Source organism: Lissotriton vulgaris, chromosome 4_1, assembly GCF_964263255.1.
Source record: "Lissotriton vulgaris chromosome 4_1, aLisVul1.2, whole genome shotgun sequence".
Taxonomy (NCBI): domain Eukaryota; kingdom Metazoa; phylum Chordata; class Amphibia; order Caudata; family Salamandridae; genus Lissotriton; species Lissotriton vulgaris.
Window position 1 is genome coordinate 1,258,278,309 of NC_141691.1, and position 21,516 is coordinate 1,258,299,824.

The following is a 21,516-nucleotide window of genomic DNA, read 5'->3' on the forward strand; positions in this document are numbered from 1 at the left end:
TCCTCGTGGCCATCACATCGGCCCGCAGGGGGAGTGGTATTCAGGCGTTGTGTTGCCAAGGACCCCATACTGTATTTCATGCTGCTGAGGTTGTTACGCATACTCACCCTAAATGTCTTCCTAAGGTTCTTTCTGGTTTTCATGTCAATCAGACAATAACTTTGCCTACGTTTGTTCAGAATCCGGCATCTCTAGCGGGAAGGTCCCTACATTCCCTGGATGTTAGGAGGGTGTTGGAATTTTATCTGGCTAAAACCAGAGATTTTCGTGGTTCAGATCAATTGTTTGACAATTATGAATCAGTCTGGACCGGTTTTGCTACCTCAAAAGAGTCCATCTCTAGGTGGATTGTGTCCTGTACACTATTGTGTTACCAACAGACTAATACGACCTTAGGAGGTAAACCTAAGGCTCATTCCACCAGGGGCAAAGCTGCCGCGACTGCTTTGCTGCTTAATGTTCCGATTGCAGAAATCTGCATGGCCGCCACTTGGAAGATGGTCCATACCTTGGCTTAGCATTACTGTCTGGACACTGATACCAGGGCAGATGCTCAGGTTGGGCAGGCTTCGCTGCGAAATTTGTTCGCACAATAGTGGTGTTATTTCTCATTTCTCCACCGCCGCTTTGGTGTGGGGATGGGCTTGCCATTCTATTCACTAGATTATGACTATACACAGAGATCCCCTACTACAGAAGGAGTAGTTTCCGTCCTGTAACTCCAGTTCTGTAGTAGGGGTATCTCTGTTATAGTCATAAGCGCCCGCCCTCCTCCCCGGTGGAGAGAGATATTCATGTAAGGAATGCTACAGGTCTGGCGTGTTACGCCTTCAAAAAGAACTGAAGGTGAAAGGGACCTGCACTGCATTCTGGGATACTGTGAGGCTTCTGGGAAGTTCTCTTAAAGGCACAGTATCCTGTTTTGAGCCACATAATGGCAGCCTATGGGGCTTGTCTGTCCACTCCTTCCTCTCTATCATTCCAGAGGGTTTTGCTGTTCAAAGCAAGGTTTTTCTCTGTGCAAAACCCTGGACAGGCTGTGCTGTTGTGGTTTTTGGTGGAATTTCCAGTTGAAGTATTGGACAGTGTAGCCTGTGGATATAGGCTGCATTATCTGTCTTTAAATTCTCTCTTAAGTGTCTATGCAGGTCTGCATGTTTTGACAGCTTAAGAGATTATTTTTGATTGCTCCGGGGTCCGCGCACATGGGCGGGACTATTCACTAGATTATGACTATAACAGAGATACCCCTACTACAGAACTGGAGTTACAGGACAGAAACTACTCCTTACCAATACTGTTTTGTAAACCTCAACTAACAAAAAATAAGTAAGTATTGTGCTGTGTAGTTCAAGATACAAAGAGTCTTATTCAAGTGAGGGTAAAAGTAGTGTAAAAAATGTTAAATTCTACCAATATTCAAATAAAGGTTCAGTCATCACATCAGTAGGAGATAATTCAACAAGAAGATGGAGGGGAAGCACCCTCCAAACATAGGAATATAAATAGGAGGGTCCAACGTCATCCTGGGAAACACTAAAGTCGAAGGCCCTCTCCCTACTGGCAAAAGCACTCGCTTTCAATGCTAGGGCAGCTTCTCGTTGGTTTGATGTAAATGAGCAAAGGGCGTATTCTAGGCATTTCAAGCCTTTAATTTGAAAGTGTACTCCCACCTTGGGGACCCTTGATACTGTATAAGCAGATTCCAAATTCTTTTCTTTACTGGCCGTTTAAAACTGTTACTTCTCTGCTCCCTGCCTTTCTTTCTTCTACCCTAGAATTATGGCCTAAGCATAGCATGGACTTTTTTTAGTCAGAGAAATGCATACTTCCTGTCTTGATTAGTTGCAAACAGAAGCTCAGGTAGGTGTCATAATCTGGAAACTTTAAATCCAGATATGGTAGTGATCCAGTTAAGGAGTAAAGGGGTGGAATCGGTGCAAAGAATCACTACACTGAGAAACCCCCTACACCATAAATTCTACTTTACTTTTAAAGGCTGCGCGATTACTCTGAGCCTACAACTTCATACACACATTTTATATTCGGCCAAAAATTATTTGGGTACTATCCAACACCTGTACAAAGAACTGAAATGTACTTAAGACATTTATTTGTTGACGCACCAAAAAACACAAAGTAAAGACGAAAACATTATAAACAATTATAAGTAGAAGACATTACTCAGACTTGTTTTGAGACATATAGTAGATGAACAAAATACCTAATATTGGCTCGTCACCACTAGAGACTTTTTTGATCACAGAATAATTGCAATACATTCACATAAATGCTTCTTAACATAGTCAGTAGAGAAAACAAACATTCAACATCAATCCTCGGAGTAAATATGCAGGTTTTGAAACTAACTTAGAATACATTGTGTAGGGGGTTTCTCAGTATAATCTGACGACTGCCATCTCCTGGAGGTGTATACCAATTTGATGCAGTTTTGCATCTTTGAAGTTCATAGAATTGTAAAGTTTGCATAGGCACTAAACTCTCAGTTGTGTACTAGTGATGTAATGCAACGGGTTAATGCACCCATGGATAGCTTGCAAGTGTTCAGGCTCATATTTAAGCAGCCTGTAGTCTCTGAATTTGCTGAGATCAATAACATTGCATAATCATGCTTTGAATAACGATAACGTGGTTTAGGCCTTTGGTGATGCAATACTGAGTGCTTCCCAAACACGAGTGTTGCTGGGGAAGAGACAGCTGAAAACACATGCTCTCTTGTGGAGTGCTTAGGCAAAAAAGAAAAAAAATGCTTGCAAAAAGTCAGCAATGGAAGGTATTATAGGCAAGCAAACAGAGAGATGGTCGATGCTAATTTCGGATGGGGTGGAAACACAAGATTGACAAGCTGCAACTCGGAAAGGTCTTGAATAAGGAATAAGAAGCAACCAAATGAAAGTGACAATAAAGCAAATCGGTGGTAACAGTGGGGTCTAAGCTGAGGCAAGCTCTCTGTGAGCACACAATAGGTTTTTGTAACCTTAGGCTCAACCTTGAAAATGCCTTTTCAGTTTCACAACCAACTTTCCTACTTTAAGGCTGACAGTTTGGAAGCTTGATTGTCCCCTCCCAAATTACATTCCACCCATTTAAGTCCAGTAGAAAATGTGTGGTTTATGTACAGTTGTTCCTAGTATGGTCCTTCCTCTTGAAAGTTGTATGTAATAAGCAGCCATTTTAACCGTTACCTGTCACCTACTATTAGCTGTGGCGGTGTTCACACAAAATAGAGTGCTTCTTAGCAGTAGTAAACACCACACATTAGTCACTTCAGAGATCTTTGGCCTTGTATGGGCCCTCTGGCCGAGGCACTGTTCCTGTACTCCACAGCGAGGTGCAGTATACTTAGAATGGAACTTGGGGGTACTTTTTCTCATGTGTGAAAATGGCCATAAAGCATATCAGTTTTCATGTGTTCGCTGCTGCTCTATCCCCTCACGTGATTGAGTTTCTATGGACTAACGTTACGTCTATTGACTTCCCAGATATCCGATGATACTTTTTTTTTTTAAGTTTCAAAAACCTTTATTGTGTATAAAGCACGGTACATCAGCGCTATAAATTCGAGCAATATCATATCAAATAATCATACAAATCTTTAGCACCTTCTCGTGCATTGTTGCGTACATTATGTCAACAAGAACTGAGATAAAAAAAGAAAGACCAGCCCCAACCCTCCCACCTACTAAACATTTCACACAATGTGCCGAAGTAAGTACTAGATCTTAAGCTGTCAACAATAGTAGTCTCTGTGATAAAGTCTTTTCAACATGCATGACAAGTACGGTATGACATGGGTAATGTTCTGGCCCTACTCAGTAGAGCCCGCAGCGCTCCTCCCCGGAGCCACAGTCCCGGTCTGGCCTCAATGTTCCACATCAGCGAAGGCAGCATCAGTAGTACGGTTTGTGAAACTAAGGCATTTTTGATGGATGGTAGTGCACTGTTTGTCCCACAGTTGCAGTGTTAGGCAGCAGGTTGGGGGTTACCATTACCCTCGCCTTCCACCCCCTCCATCTCCTCCTCCTCACTTGCCTGCTGCTGAAGGAGGTAGGACGTTAAAGGGCCCCAAATGTCTTTCGGTCGTGACCTCTGCGGTAGTAGTTCCGCATATGTATCTAACTGGTCTTGCCACGTATTCATGGTCCGTATCCAGAGTTTGAACCTGGAGGCGCGCCCCCTCCCCCACCTGCACGGCACTAATCTCTTAGCCAATAATAAACTCATTGTCAAAAACTTTTTATGCACAGTTACAGTGTTTTGTGTCCATCCCAACAGCGCCATCAGTGGACATAGAGCTATAACAGTGCCTATCATGTCAGAAATTCCCGCGAAGACTAGTGTCTAGTATTCAGCAACCTTGGGACAAGTCCAAGCCAGGTGGATGAAGTCTGCGCCTGCCGAACCGCAGCGAAGGCAGCAATCCGTCTCATGCAGGTGAAACCTATGCAATTTAGCAGGGGTGTGGTACAGCCGGTGTAAACATTTGTAGTGTATGAGACGTAATCTGTTGTTACCTGTGATTGCGTTCGTTTGTGTGCAACTAGTTTCCCATTGCTCATCTGTCAGTGGTATGTCGAGATCTTTTTCCCAGTCCAGCCGAGCTCGCAAGGAGGCTGTCAGTGGTGCGTTTTGTTTATAAAGTAGCGATGTAACATGATGCGGGGCCTCTGCCTGCAGCATTGCGTGTAGGGGCACAAGAGTTTCAGGTTCGTCTGGGAATGTGGGGGCAATAGCTCGGACGCTTTGTCGGAGACGGGTGTATAAGAAGGTATCCATTATTGTGGGTGCGCGTTCCCCAAAGAACTGTACTATGGTGCAAAACTGACCCTGTACATATAGATCTCCCCACAGACAGTATTTGAGCTCTAGCAACATTTTGCGACAAATCGCCTCACAGGTGACCTGTAGCCGAGGATCATTTAGCAATGGCATCCTGGGTGAGTATAGGTATGGGCTGCCCATGGCATGAGCTATGCAGCTCCAAGCTGCCGCCGTACAGTCCACCGTGGCTGGATCTCGCTCCCTGGCACCTACCTGTGTATATATATATATATAAAAATAGCCAGACTTGACCACTGGGTTCATGTGGCCATCTTCCACCGCCAGATGTGCCATATATGGTGGCGGGTGGAACCAATACGTGGCGAAATGGGCCTGTGCGCAATCATAATAACGTTCAAAGTTGGGAACTTCAAATCCGCCTTGATGGTATAGCAGCATGAGTGTGCTAAGGCTAAGTCGCGCCTGCTTCCCACCCCAGATAAGTCTCGTTAACTGGGTCCTCAGTGTGTGGAAGAAGAACCTCCCTCGGTTATATGGGATATTGATAAAAAGGTACAATAACTTCGGTAGCAGCACCATCTTAATGAGGGCGACCCGGCCAGCCGTGGAGAGTGGCAGGCGTAACCATTTGGTGATACTGTCGGTGATTTTATCCATTGCCGTTCCATAGTTAGCTCTCATCAGAGTATCTCTCTGCCTAGTGATTCGTATGCCTAGGTATTTCAATTCATCGAGTTCCCACACAAGGGGATAGTCTTGCTGGTGTGGCTGCGTTTTGTCCGTCAGTGGGAATATTGCGGATTTAGCACAGTTAATCTGCACTCCGGCGATACCCCCAAATTTCGTGATCTCACGTAGCACTGGATGAAGGTTATCCTGAGGTTTCTTTTTTTTTTTTTGGAAAACCTTTATTGGTAGTTCAAAGTACACCGCTATTCAGCCGTACATCCCGGAGGCTAGGCAGCATTGTAAAAGCAGCGTAAAGGTGTGCACAAAACAGTAAAAGGAGCAGTCAGGTTTAATTTATATTATAGAAATGAACCTAAGGAACAAGGTGAGAACCGAAAGGAACAGGAGTAAGAAAGGAAAAGGGGAAGGGGGGGGGGGGGGAAGGAGGAGAAAGATGGCAAGGCAAAAAAGAACAGAAGAGCAGTAAAGCATACATCCAGGGGGACGAGTGGGAACTTCAGCACCCTAAAATAAACATATCGAAAAGAGCATACATTTGTGGGGGGAGAAAGAAACAGGATTATATCACGTGAAAAGTGGGCGGAGGAATAGCTAAGGTGAGAGACGAACCTCCAGCCGGACCACCTCCGGGGGCACACAAATATCACCTCTGTACGCATTCCAGGCACTCCAGACCAATCCCCACATCCTAGGCTTACCCCGAGCTAAGTAGACAGTTTTCTCCCGGAGCATGCACCAATCCATGTTGGTTTTCCAAAGACTCACAGAGGGGGGGTTCGGAGCACCCCATTTCTGAGCAATGTCCCTCTTGGCCACCATGTTCCCTAGTGTGACCCAGCGAGTTTGAGCATTGTTGTAATCAGTTGGGCCCCACACATTCAACAGGCAGCGTCTAGCTTCCGCAGGCAAATCAACACCAGTCACATCACGCATAACCGCATGCACCCGTGCCCAATAGGAGGCAATGACCTGGCACTCCCAAATGGTATGCATAAAAGTGGCCAGCGCCCCACATCCTCTCCTACAAAGGCCATCCTGGGAAAGCCCCATATGAATCAACCTGGGGCCAGTGACGTACACCCTATGAAGCACTTTCAGCTGAACCAATCGCAGTCTGGCCGAAATTGCAACTTCCTTAGGGGAGGATACCGCAGACTGCCAGTCCTCATCATCCATCTCAATCCCATCATTCATCCACTGATCTCGCACTTTCATCAGCAGGTCTGTCCGAACATTGATTAGTTTTTTGTAAGTCAAGGAGATGGCGCTGTCCGGCATATCCTGAGGTTTCTTAATATACAGTGTCATGTCATCTGCGTAAAGCGAGATGAGCAGCTGACAGGCAGGGTAAATGAGGGCATGATGATTATGACGTTGTCGGAGTTTCGCAGCCAGAGGTTCAATAGCTATCGCAAAAAGGATGGGGATAGGGGGCATCCCTGGCGTGTACCCCTGTGAATATTAAATGGGGTAGACCTAGAGCCATTCAATAGTACTGTGGCTGTTGGTTGACAATATAACAGCCGTAACCAATCTAGGAAGCTGAAAGGCATCCCCATATGTTCCAACGTGCCCAACAAATAGTCCCACTCCAACTAATCAAAAGCCTTTGTGGCATTTAGGAATACTGCTACTGCCTCACAGTTTGGGTCAATATCTTGCAATAACGCATGCAGGATGCGCAAATTATGTGAAATTGCTCGATTTGGGACAAATCCAGCTTGGTCCGGTAGGACTAGGCGCTCCATCAAGAGATTAAGGCGCGTTGCCAGAACTTTGGCCAATATTTTAGTATCGCAGTTTAACAATGACAAGGGGCGGTAGGAGTCACACTGCGTTGGGGATTTGCCAGGTTTGAGCAGGGAAGTTATAAGAGCCTCACGCATAGTGCTGGGGAGAGATATACAGTGATACTTACGTCCCCAGGTTTAAATCGATGGCCATTAAGACCGGATTTGCCTTGAATTTATACATTTCTGACCCAGCTTTATTGCGTTTCATACCATTAGAGGGGATTTAATTATACAGCGTTCGTATCACGGCCAATTGACACTCCCCTTGAGTGGATCTCCCAGATATACTCTACAGATTTCTCAATCAATTTACCCTACTTTGTGAGTCTAAATAGCAGTTCAAAGAGTACAGTCTGGATGAGGTAGACTACCTATATACCCAACATATGATTTTTGGAATCTAAAGTTGAATAGAAATTTTTGTGAAAATTTTAAATAGAATTTGTCCTGAAGAAGGTGATGAATATTGTCTGTTTCACCGAAACGCTGTGTCAACACTTTGTATCATTCAGTTGGTTCTTTCAGAACTTGCTGTTTGTTGTATAAACATTTTAACAACATTTTCATGGTATTGTTTATGTATTAGAGAATCTGTATTAAAAAAATTATAGATTTGATGTGTTTAGTGTAATAACATTATTTTATTGTGTGCATAATTTGAATTTCTATTACACAATTGTAATACAACTACCTTGATATTGTGGACTGAAAAGTAACGAGAAATCTGAATTATGACTTTCTGCATAACTTTTTTTAATGCTTTTTTAAAGATTTTTAACATGTTTTATTTTATTGATTAGTCGTACCAGCAATAAATGATACAAAGACATTATCTTTCTTAATACAACAAATGACTTATTTGTGGTGTTAATTATATTTGAAAAGAATTGCTTTTTGTTCGTCCATTGATGCACTTTAAGCTATAGTTTTTCAGGGTTGCATTATCTATAGACGGAGAGAATCTATTTATATACCCTGCTCTGATTAGGTTACATCTATAATAGTCTATAATAGTCTATCCCTTGTTTTACATCACGGGGGCAAACAATACATCTTTGGAGAACTTCCTTAGGAATAAAAACTGTCTTTTAATGAAAAGGGAATATCTTCTGTTTTTGCTGTATTGCACAGAAATTAAACAAGTGGCATAACGTGCATGCCTGAAGACCACTAATGATGCTTCCTGTGATATATCTCACTTTGATGTCACCGTACCTGTACATTCCATCTTGTAATACTTGAGCTCACTGGGATGTTGGTTGAATCCGGGAAGTCAGTTAGAGCTTTGCTCTTGACTGCTGGGGTGATGGAATAAACTTCTCCTGATCATATTACTTTAGCTGTGGCGTCCTGTTATCAATTCCCCTCCATTAACCTCATTTTCTTTAAAAAATAAATTGTCATAATCCTCAAAAACGTAACTTAGGTTTGCCATCTGCTGATTCATTGTAGTTGTGTTGTTGGGCGCATTCAGTACTGAATGCAGGGACCTACATTACGACCCCATAGGACTTTGTACACAATTGAGGAGCAATATCCGTTCATCTTTCCTTGGCTCACTCCACCACGTCCTAGAATTCCGCAGGTAATCGTGGACATGTTTTCCAGTCCTAGACTGTTGTATGACAGCCTGATGCATTCTCGGTGATTTGTTTTGCTTCAATTGAACTAATTAGACTAACAAACCTGAAATCAATGATTTGTAGGTGAAAGAACGGTTTAGGACTGGAGAAAGTGTCTGCAAAGACCTGAAGTGAGGTGGTCACCCTAGATTCTGACCGCCCTTCCACTCCCTGTCAGGTGGCATGCGTCCATCCTAAGTCCATGAGTAACACTCTTATGTCTCTCTCATCCTGCAGGAGAACCGCCCAGACTCCCGGAAACCATGTCCGTGGGCTCTCACACCTGCTCGCCTGGTGGCCCGAATGGCATTCTAAGGAGCCAATCCTTTGCTGGCTTTAGTGGACTACCGGAAAGACGATCCAGGCAAGTAGAACACCATTTTGGGAAGGAAGTGTATACTGATCCAGCCGTATGCCAAATGGTACATAATAAGAGGTTTTCTTCTGTAAAACTGATTCCAGGCCTGCTTTTGCACGAAGTAATTGGAAATGCAGCTGGGCCAGCGTTCGCAGAAATGAAAAACGGCTAGCTGTTACATCCTTTAGGGACAAATGGCCTGTGGTTTCGAAGAATGAAAGTCGTTTGTGTTTCAGATAATGAAATAAATGTCATCCTCGTTTCTCCCAGCTCAGTCTTTCTTTGAATTCCTATCAGCACTGTCGTGTGTGCGTATTTGTATTATAGATTGCCAGGAAACCGCGGTTAGTGTAGTACATTAGCGGGAACCCTCATCCTCTTCAGTTAAAACTGCTGTCACTTAGCGAAGCCGCAGGTAAACATGGCGCCCGTCTCTACACGCAGCGGGTCCACGCAGGGCGTGCTTTCAACTCGGCAACCTCATCAAGAGAGCCTTTATTAATCATCATTAGATGCACACGCCTCAGGCTGGTTTATGTGTTCTTTTAATTTGTATTTACATGTACACACTTACAATGGCATCATGAGCAGACCGTGTAGTTGGTGCATAACCACAAACGCCTTTCGTGAAGTGTGCCAGGGCCTTTGTGCGCCTCGTATTTCTGGCACGCTCGAAACTGATGAAATGTAGTGTTTCCTGGAGCCCTGGGGCATGGGGCAAGCACGGGCCGGTAAAGATAACGTCGTTTTGCATTTTTTGATGTTCAACATTTACTGTTAAGGCGGAAGACTTGAGCCATGAGATTTTAAGGCACTCAGATAATCACTCATGTTAAAAGTGAACCTACGTTGACTAGTCAGTGTTTAGCAATGTTTAGCTCGCTCACAGCTTACATCCAGATTTTGACCTCACTCACCCGTTGCATTCAAGGCTTTTATAGGTTTGAGGTTTGTCAGGAAAGCCGTCAAACGGACCTATTAGTAACAAAAGTGCAACAAATGTAAACAAATGACTCCCGGGTCCTAGAAATTGGGGGTCAAGATGTTGCAGTAGAAAGTGGGTGGGGGGGTCATGTGAATTAGAATTTGGGGCCACGTGTACAACACTTTTTACCGGTCCCAAACAACCGGTAGAATGCATTTTCCTATGTGCCAACCCAATTTTGCGAGTCGATAACCTATTACCGACTCGCAAAGTAGAGTTATCAAGTCATAATTAGGAAGGGGCATGTAAAAGGCATCCCTTCCTAAAAGCGAGCCGCACTTGTATGAATGTTTTGCGACCGGGAATGTGGTTACAAAACATTTTCAGATTAGCACCAATTTCAAATAGGTGAAAAGACATTCGCAGACTGGAAGGGGTCCCAAGAGACCACTTCCCCGAAGTGAATGGGTGTGTAAAAAAATGTTCAGAGCAGGTAGTGGTCCCATGGACCAATACCCCTGTAAAAAAAAATGTTAAAAAGAAAACTTTTCATTTTTATTTTTGAAATGCTTTCCATTTTCCAAAAAGGAAAATGGACGGCAATAAAAAAATAAATAAATAAATAAAAACTGCTCTATTTAAAAAAAATTGTCACGGACATGGTGGTCTGCTGACCCCAGCAGGCCATCATCCCTGTTAGTGCAGGCCATTCCCAATGGGTTGCAAATAGCGACCTGCCTCATGAATATTAACAAGGCAGATCTCTTGTGACCCATTTGGTAATCGCATAGAGTGTCTGAGACACTGTTGTACATCAGGTTTTGCGAGTCGCAAATTGTGAGTCGCTAACAATTGCAATTTGCGAGTTGCAAAAACTGACGGTCGTACATGTGGCCCAAAAACACAGTAGTTGAAAAGGATTGAGAGAGGAGAGTATATTTTGTCATTTAAGTTTTGGTAAACTACAGAGATTATCACATCTCTGTGAAATTATTTCAGGCATAACTTTTTTGCAATTATGTTGTTACCATTCAAGGTACAAATGAGTGGGACGTTGGGTGGCCATCACAGATGATGCAGCACTTATCTTAACATTGCTCTTCTCCAAAAGAGTTTAGAGCAGGTCCATGAAATTCAGACCCCCAACGACTATTGGTAACCTACTTTGGTACATCTAGTGCTTGACTCCACAGTGACTCCTAGTGACACTATGTGTTATTGCACCCAGTTACATCTAGTACTGTGAATGAATTCACAGTGAACAACCGTTGATATTGCACTCTGATACATCTAGTTCTTGATTCCAAAGTGATCTCTCATTACAGATACTGGTACCTATATCAGTCAAGTATATTGCTTAGTTAATAAAGCATTGAAGAAAACTCACCTGTGTGATCAAAACCGATCTTCCTGAGCAAGACCTTCGAGGTGTCATTCAAGTCATGGCCCTTTCTAGATTTGACTAAGGGAACTGTATTCTTTCTGGTACTCCGAATACTCATTTAGCCCTCATCAAAGCATCTCTGAATGTTGCTGCTGGTCTGACCCCATCTTCTGGTCACAAAACTACCTCCATTGTTTGTGTGATTTTACATACTGTGCAGTTTTATTACTTGGCCAGCAAACTGAAGCATTGTGGCAGCAATTGTCAGCCTCAGGGCACTGACCCTCTTTTCGTAAAGTCCCCATATTCAATTAAGTATGCACTCTGAATCAGTCCTTCTCTGGCTGTGTGCCTCAAATATGGAACTCACTACCCCTCAGACCTGGACCATATCCTCTCATCCAGCTCTCAAGTAACAACTGAAAGATTTTCTACTTATTAAAATATTCCCGAAAACGGCCTAAATACTGCAGGGCATTGCTTGACTATGGCTGAAATTCTTCGGATCTGCAAATATTTTCTCATCTTTACAGACACATCTTAACTTATTACATGTCAAGCTTTCCAGCCCTTAATGTTCCCTTCCTTCGTTACCTGTTTTACTCCTATTGGTTTTGTTCGATTTCTCTATGTGTATTTTCCTGTAAAGCGATGTGTCGCTCTATGACCTTCTGGGCGCTATATAAAAATCCAAATAAACAGTTACAAACATATAAAAGACGGTTTACCCCATTTGAAAAATACCAGTTAAAGTCTGCATTGCTTTTAATATAAATTAAATTAACGAGAATCAAAAAATGATAACTTTATTATTGTAGTAGAAATACCTTTAACAACGGTTAAAAAATAGTTTTATTATGCCAGCAAACAGAACTCTGTTTTCCTAGGGAATTGATTCAAATTAGTCCCTTGTGCATAAATCTCAGCTCCACTGGTTGCTCTTATGGAGGGTTTGCAGGGGGGGGGAGAAAAAAACCTGAACCACTATAATTTCCAAAAATATAGCAGCAAAACGAACACCATTAGTATTGTAATACTGCTTGCATTAGCCACACGACACGGTAAACAAATGGGGGAGCTAAGGGACAGCTTGTAATTTGGCAAGCCATCTTCATCTTGAATGTGTTGTATAGTATCTAATATTGTCATTTAGAGTAGGATGTGTGGCCTGTTTGTTGGAGGAAGTCAATTATTTTTCATTTTATGGTGGCATAGCGCTGGCGTAGTCCCGATGGATTGCAGAACACTTGATGGAGGACATGAGGTATGTCTGATGCTTGCAGGTTAGTGTATCAATAGCTGAGCGTTTCCAAAAGTTTACTGGGACTTTACAGGGCTGGACTGGCCTTTAGGGCAATCTGGCAGCACCAAAAGGGCTGGTCTTTAAAGTTAATGTTTTGGCAGTTTTTATGTTTGTTGTACTGTATTATGGCCTGGTGGGCCGGTTTTACTGTTGAATTCTCTGATATTACGTCAAACATTGCCAGCAGCACCCACACATACATGGAATCTCCCATATCACATGTCTTGACATATTCAAAACTACCCCGATTTACCAATGTGGGTCACTGTTTTAGGTATCTGATTTGCTATGGTGAACACTTTTATTTGTGTTTCCGGGCCAATTTTCTGTCCCAGCCTGACCTTGCTTACATTAGTTGCCCTTGCAGAGAAACTGAAACATTTCTACTAGGGAGCTTAGGCCCAAGGGGAGTGGAGGTCAGGGAGATATAGAAAATTGATGGGTGTAATATGCTAAAACAGGTTACTTGACGATTCATGCTCTTTACGCACATTTTTTGGAAATGTCTGTGAACTAATTGGCTAAAAACCAATCATTTTGTCACAACATAAATTATTGTCCCATGGATAACTTAAGCTTATGTATCGATTTATGTCATGGTTTCAGGAATGTTTTCTAGTTTAAAATTGCTATAGAAGAACCCAATATGTGCTCTGTTTACCCTAATGAGTGCATTCGCATCTCTGTTTCCTATATCAGAAGAATTTGACCTACTTTGCCCTTTGAAGCGGAAATCTCTGCCGCCTACCTGCCTTATCGCCCTTTCGCCGGAGTGAAACCTTGGATCTCAGCAAACCTTGCCAGTCCTCTTCCCGCCTCCCGCTGCCCGGCTCTGGTGCCATCTGAGTCCTGCAGGCAAGCGGAGCGCGGTCCGAGGGGGATTGCCTGAACTACAACTCCCATCAGCCTAAGCGGCGCACGCCGCGCCATCCACGCGCCAGGAGGCGTACAAATTGCGCGACACCCCGGTCGAGGGGTGGGAAGCCCTTTGAAGCGGAAATCTCTGCCGCCTACCTGCCTTATCGCCCTTTCGCCGGAGTGAAACCTTGGATCTCAGCAAACCTTGCCAGTCCTCTTCCCGCCTCCCGCTGCCCGGCTCTGGTGCCATCTGAGTCCTGCAGGCAAGCGGAGCGCGGTCCGAGGGGGATTGCCTGAACTACAACTCCCATCAGCCTAAGTGGCGCACGCCGCGCCATCCACGCGCCAGGAGGCGTACAAATTGCGCGACACCCCGGTCGAGGGGTGGGAAGCCCTTTGAAGCGGAAATCTCTGCCGCCTACCTGCCTTATCGCCCTTTCGCCGGAGTGAAACCTTGGATCTCAGCAAACCTTGCCAGTCCTCTTCCCGCCTCCCGCTGCCCGGCTCTGGTGCCATCTGAGTCCTGTAGGCAAGCGGAGCGCGGTCCGAGGGGGATTGCCTGAACTACAACTCCCATCAGCCTAAGCGGCGCACGCCGCGCCATCCACGCGCCAGGAGGCGTACAAATTGCGCGACACCCCGGTCGAGGGGTGGGAAGCCCTTTGAAGCGGAAATCTCTGCCGCCTACCTGCCTTATCGCCCTTTCGCCAGAGTGAAACCTTGGATCTCAGCAAACCTTGCCAGTCCTCTTCCCGCCTCCCGCTGCCCGGCTCTGGTGCCATCTGAGTCCTGCAGGCAAGCGGACCGCGGTCCGAGGGGGATTGCCTGAACTACAACTCCCATCAGCCTAAGCGGCGCACGCCGCGCCATCCACGCGCCAGGAGGCGTACAAATTGCGCGACACCCCGGTCGAGGGGTGGGAAGCCCTTTGAAGCGGAAATCTCTGCCGCCTACCTGCCTTATCGCCCTTTCGCCGGAGTGAAACCTTGGATCTCAGCAAACCTTGCCAGTCCTCTTCCCGCCTCCCGCTGCCCGGCTCTGGTGCCATCTGAGTCCTGCAGGCAAGCGGAGCGCGGTCCGAGGGGGATTGCCTGAACTACAACTCCCATCAGCCTAAGCGGCGCACGCCGCGCCATCCACGCGCCAGGAGGCGTACAAATTGCGCGACACCCCGGTCGAGTGGTGGGAAGCCCTTTGAAGCGGAAATCTCTGCCGCCTACCTGCCTTATCGCCCTTTCGCCGGAGTGAAACCTTGGATCTCAGCAAACCTTGCCAGTCCTCTTCCCGCCGCCCGGCTCTGGTGCCATCTGAGTCCTGCAGGCAAGCGGAGCGCGGTCCGAGGGGGATTGCCTGAACTACAACTCCCATCAGCCTAAGCGGCGCACGCCGCGCCATCCACGCGCCAGGAGGCGTACAAATTGCGCGACACCCCCGTCTCGCGGGACGCCGGGCGAAGCCCGGGCCAAGGGCGGGCCCGTTTTAGCCCGTTCTAGACAGTAAGAGACTGGACTGGGCCACCCCTCTTACTCCCTCCCTCTAAATCGAACATTGGCAAGGTAAAACACTCTTATATCTACAGTGTAATCGGACTATTATTGTTATATATATCTCTAGGGTCTCGCCACTAATTATTGCTAGATCACTATGTCAAAGCAAAAAACGCCTGTCACACCGGCTAATACAATGCACAACTACCTGGTCCAGGTAGTGACTAAAATTAATAATAATCGGAGGTCCTCCCTGGGCATTGGGGATTCGCCACCTTGTGCTCAAATCAATCAATCAGGGGTATCTCAGTCTGTCGCTGATGATCTCATTGTCACCGACCTTATTGAGGACCCAAATGAGCGCTCAGCAATTAATGTATCCATGGCCTCTACTGACCAACAACTTGACCCCTTTACAGATTTAATTAATTTAGAAGACCAAGATAAATCTGTCACAATTGAGGAGTTAGTTATAGAGAGCAATACCCCCCCCACACCGGTCCCTGCCCCAAGAGCCAAAAAAGGGATTACCAAGGCACCACCTAGAAGAGGCGGCTTACGCTCTTGTAAAAACAAACCCGCTACCCCACCTAGACGAACAAAGAAAAGGACAGAGAACGGGATAAGGGAGGAAGAGTATGAAAATGAAGAAGGGCAGGACACCCTCTTAAATAAGCTTCTGCGTACATTAGAGTCCAAAATATTAGGATTAATGAAACCCCTTATATCAAAAGTTGACCAACTAGCTAACAAGGTCAACAAGCTAGAGTCCCTGTTAAGGAAAACTAACGCGGGGGTGGGGGAAATATCAAATCTAGTAGTAACTAAATTTGAACAAATGGAGACTGCGGGAAAATCACTCGGGGGGAACATGAATACTGGCCTACAAGCTCCTTCTGAGCAAGTCCAACAAGCTAGCTCTATGCACGATAATACCCCTGACATGGCCCTAGTTCCAGATGCAGCCCAACTAGTGGGCAATACCATCCCTGAGATCCTAAACCCTGAAACTGCCCCAGTTGAACTAATTGTTGAAGCCTCGCCCCTTATTTTAGTACTAGCAAACACACCCTTGCTGAAAACTGGACAGATCGAGTCTCCTGATTCCTTAAGAAACAAGGCTCTCCAGTGGCTTAGTAGTAATATGCACATAACTCCCTGGGGTAAGGAAAAACTATCTGACGATCTGCTTACAGCAAGAAGGGTTAGGTGGATAGGTACTAAGGCAAAGAAATTTCAAGGGGATTGTGTGGTCTTGAACTTCAAGGGCCCTGAAGTCCTGCCTGATGTCCTACGGAACATCCTCCCTCCACAACGTAGGACAGCTGAAATAGTTCCACTGACACTGGATTTCTTCTATAGCAGAAGAGGTCTAGTAGCCAAACCGACCATATTAAGAACAAAATGGACAGTTGTGGGAAATAGAAGGGCCAGGTCCATTCCAGCATGCGAGTGGGGCCTAAACTTGGACAACCAATATTCTGTGTTAACTGACCTAAACGAGTGTGATTGACTCGTATATGCCTCCCCCGTCACCCTAGAAACGCAGTTGGGCCAAGGATATGTTGAGACTTCCATGTCAGACGAATCTACACTAATCCCAGATGCATTTCGTACTTCCGTCCTAGAGGAAGTAAATAGAGCCCAGGTGGAACAGGAAAGGTCATTGGAGGAAATTGAGATGTCACCAACTTTGAGTAAAAATGCAATACTAGGAATAGATCCCGCTGAAACATTAAATATTCCGGATATTGATCAGACATACCCCCAAAAGGCTAAACCGCAATTATCAATTATTTCATGGAACATAGCTGGAATTATTAATAAACTAAACATTCCAGACTGGATCGACTTTATCAACCATTACGACATTGTCATGTTCCAAGAAACCTGGTCGCTTACACCAATTTTCAGGCAAGGGTATTTGAACTTTTACGTCCCGGCAATAAGAAATCGAGTGGGACGTCCCTCTGGGGGCCTGTTAATTTGGGTACGCCAAACTCTGAATTGTTCGGTTAAACAAAGGTCTATTTCCTCTAACGACATTTTGGCACTTGATATTACCTGGCAAAATGGCCAACAATTAGCCCTGTTTAATCTTTATTCAAGGGGAGTTGCTAGGGGCAAACCATCAGAGACCCTAACGTGCCTCGAGAATCATATTGAATTGCTACCAGACCCTACACATATAATAATAGGCGGGGATTTTAACACTACCTTTGAACCCTTGGGTGAGGAGGATAAGATCCTGGCCGAAGACGAGGATACCAAGTGGGGAATCCCCCAACTAGATATCCCAGCAATTAGGAAATGGAGCACGGTAGCAATCCAACTGAAAAGTTTTTGTCTTTCCAGAGGACTTAGAGCAGCCAATGGTAGGGCACTGTCAGATCCTATGGGGAAAAATACCTTTGATAATGGTCGATCGGCCAGTAGGATAGATTATATACTCCTGGATATAAGGGCCTGGGATAAATTGGTAGATATGGAAGTGAAGGATAAGATTGAAAGTGATCACAACCCATTGTGCCTGACACTACATACCTACCACGACAAACCCGAGCATCCCAGGGAGGATCACATGGTTACGCAGGACCTTGTAAGTTCAAACAACTCCCGACATTTGAAGTGGAGTATGCTCCTAGAAGATATTGCTAAAATAGAGACTCTAAAGAAAGTAGTGGTGGGCGAAGTTGCTAAGATTAAGTCTCACTATGGACAGACTGATTTTATTGACTATATGATGGCTGCCCATGAGATATTTTTCTCTATAATCCAAAGTTTCTTTCTTAAAAAAATACCCACAAATAAAATGAAGAAAGCTCAAGAAACTAGAGGGTGGTATGATAAGAGCTGTAGGACAGCACAAGATAATCTTAGCAGGGAACTAAGATCAGGAAGGCCAGAAGCAGTAAGGCTGGCGAGAAACCAGTATAGACAGGTTCAAAAACTAGCTAAGAAGCGTTGGGACGAGGATTGCTGGCGAGAACTCAAGGAGGTGTGTGCCTCCAAGGACTCTAAGCGCTTCTGGGCTTCAGTAAAATGGGCAAAGGGTGGCATAGCACCCCAGCCTGCAAATAATGTCGCAAAAAACAGTTGGATAGAATACTTTCAACCACAGTATGCCTGTAACCCCATGTTTAATAATGTTAGCCTTCCTCCACAAGTTTACTATAAAGCACCTATATTTGTTGAGAGGGATGTGAGTATTGTACTGGACTGTGTAGCAGGGGGGAAAGCCCCAGGCATGGATGGAATTCCGGCTGATATTTTCCTATCTGATCGGAAGTCCTGGTGCAGCTACTTCACAATGCTGGCTAATGCAGTAGCTAAGGGAGGGAAAGTGCCTGCCTCATGGAAGGGAGCCGAAATAATTCCCATATATAAGAAAGGCGATCGATCCCTGGCCAAAAACTATAGACCCATTAGTTTGATCGATACAGCTCAAAAACTAATGGGCCGATTAGTGCAAAATAAACTGCAGCAATGGATCGACGATAACAACATTTTGTCATCTTATCAAGCTGGGTTCAGGCCCCTAACCAGTAGCGTCGACCAAGTCCTCCATTTTCTAACAATTTATTGGAGAAATGTCACCCTGAAGAAGGGGACATTGTATACAGTTTTTGTAGATCTAAAAGCCGCTTTCGACCTGGTCCCCAGGGAAAAACTCTGGCAGACCTTGGCGGACGCAGGCCTAAACCAGGAATTGCTCACACTCCTTGTTCGCCTACACGAAAACAATTTTGCAAGGATACGATGGGGCAAACAAGGAGATGTAACTGATCCCTTTCCGGTTGAACGTCGGGTGAGACAAGGGTGTGTCCTAGCGCCAACCCTCTTCTCTATCTATATAAATGGCATCGTTGAACATTTAGAGAAGATTGCTAGTGACGCCCCTGTAATAGCCGGCTCTCGTGTGCCAGTCCTCATGTTTGCGGACGATACACTTCTACTATCCCGCACCCCCAGTGGGTTACAAAAAGTAGTTGATGCCTTTGGTGTATATTGTGATGAAAGGGGCCTAGAATTAAACACTACTAAAACGAAATTCATGTGCCTCAATCTACAGTCCTCTTTTAAGGGTGTAATAAAATACAAAGGAACACCACTAGAAAGAGTGGACTCTTTCTCATACCTAGGTATCACTCTGCAAGAAAACATGAGCTGAAAGCAACACATAACCACAACCCTACTAAAGTTTAGACAGTTAGCAGGTGCTATTTCGTCAAAACACCGCACTTCATTGACAAAGCCTGTAAACTGTGTGATGGAAATTTATTCCATGAAAGTTCTGGGGGCTTGTTTATATGGTTCTGAACTATGGGGTTTCTCAAATTTGAGTGAACTGGGCCGAGCTGAAAATAGGTTTCTAAGAGGGATCGTAATGGTCCCCCAAAGCACACCAACAATCCCGTTAAAATTAGACCTGGGAAGAAAATCTATTGAGGATATAGCGAGGCTTCGGCCCCTCCTATATTGGAGACGAGTTATGGTGACCCCAGAATTAGGCCACTATGCAGCAGCATTGATGGATGTCATCAAATTTGATCGTTTCCATACTATCCCATGGTTAAGGGAGTTGCGGGGACTCCTTACAAAATTGAAATTGGACTATTTATGGGACAACAAAGACCTAGCTTGCTTCCCTACTAAGGAAAAACTAAAAGATCTATACTGGGAAATGGTATATTCTACAATGTTTAGTGACAGCACAAGCGTAAATTTAACATCTCGCTTTTTAAATATAAAAATGTACCCCTCTTATGAACCTTTTTGGGACCTAATTGAAAAACCATATGATAGAAAACTTTATTTTCAATTTCGCATTGGTACACTACCTTTGAATGCGTTCAAGAAACATTGGTCCCTGGCATGGGATGAGCACTGTCACCATTGTAATGAAGAAACTGAACACATTTCCCATTTTTTGTTTTGTTGTCCACTGTACTTGTCCCCCAGACGCAAGTGGTTAAAACCGGTGTGTTCAAAGTTGGGAACCCGAAGCCAATCCGAAACCCTTAGGATACTTGAAACAGACTGCTCAACATTATTTGTGGTTGGTGTAGCAAAATTTTTGGCTTGGTCGTGGCTAATTCGTACCCGATCATTAACGGCTATTGCATTACAATGAAATTATGTATATCCTTAATTTTGCTTTTTGCGACATGGATTATTGTCCTTTGTTTTTTAACTTACAGAAACGTACTTTTTAAAATGTAATAATGTGTTGTAATTTCAATGTACTTTTTACTATATATTATTCGACATTTAATGTTTAATATGTATTTTTAGAAGTATTTTTATATGTAGTATTTATTGTATAGGGTTAGGTGAATGCTTTTATGACAAATGTCGAATAAAGCTTTATAAATTGAAAAATTGACCTACTTTCCTTTTGGAGACCCTTTCTTTGACACTATGCTCAGGAAATGCTCACTGAATGGCAGAAAATTGCACGATTTGTAAAGAATTTTGCTTGGAAAAGGGAGATGTTCACTGCCTAACCTGTGGGAGAATAAATGCCAGGACCCAAAGTTTTGCTCTTGTTGCAGTGGGGATGAGAGTTGCACTGCGCCAACCGTTGATGCAAACTCAAGTACAAGCTGTACATGAATCTCTAGTCCCGAGATGAGGTTTAACATCAACAGTGCATCATTTACAGTAAAGCACATAAGGCCCTAAAAGAATGTCAGTGAGGAATAGATTTGCAAACCATGAAAGTTTCTTAGCAGATTAGCAAAGTTACAAACTCAAATCATTCAAACTTTTCATAACTCAATGATCATCATGTATGAGCTTTGATCAGTATAATTGAAAGCAATAAAAACTATTTCAAGTACAAAGATGCACTATTTAAAGTTTGTCATAGGTAAAGAGAGCAGGATTAATTTTTTCTTGAACATGCTAAGCTAAATGGAAATCAGGATGCTGATGAGGAATCAAGCAGAAGATGTCAGGAAATAAATAGATCCTCTAAAAGGCAAAATCAAATAAAAATTAATTCAGGTAAATGTACTTGGATTTGCTCAGGAGTCTAACTCTTCAAGGAGGAGCAACGGTCCTCTATGTTTGTTAGTCAGATATCTTTTATTCCTTTTGTACGAATTGACACTTTTGAATGTATGTATACCACCTCAACCATGTATGTTCTCATACTGTAAAGCGCTCTGATACCCTCGTGGGTCACGTTCGGGATATATAAAACTTTATAAATAAAATAAAGATGCATGTCTAGTCAAGAGAGAGTAGAAAGTGGCATCTGAATCTAACTAGCTCAGCAAGCACAATTC

General features: G+C 44.2%; 1 protein-coding gene across 4 annotated transcripts in view; it reads left to right on the plus strand.

Moving 5' to 3' along the window:
* RIPOR2 (RHO family interacting cell polarization regulator 2) overlaps positions 1 to 21,516 on the plus strand; it is a 622,104-nt gene that overhangs the window by 307,852 nt on the left and 292,736 nt on the right. For all 4 annotated transcript variants that reach the window (XM_086965454.1, XM_086965456.1, XM_086965457.1 and 1 more), the window contains exon 2: positions 9,146 to 9,272. In XM_086965454.1, coding sequence (XP_086821580.1) covers positions 9,146 to 9,272 — 127 coding nt within the window. The remainder of the gene's footprint in view (positions 1 to 9,145; positions 9,273 to 21,516) is intronic.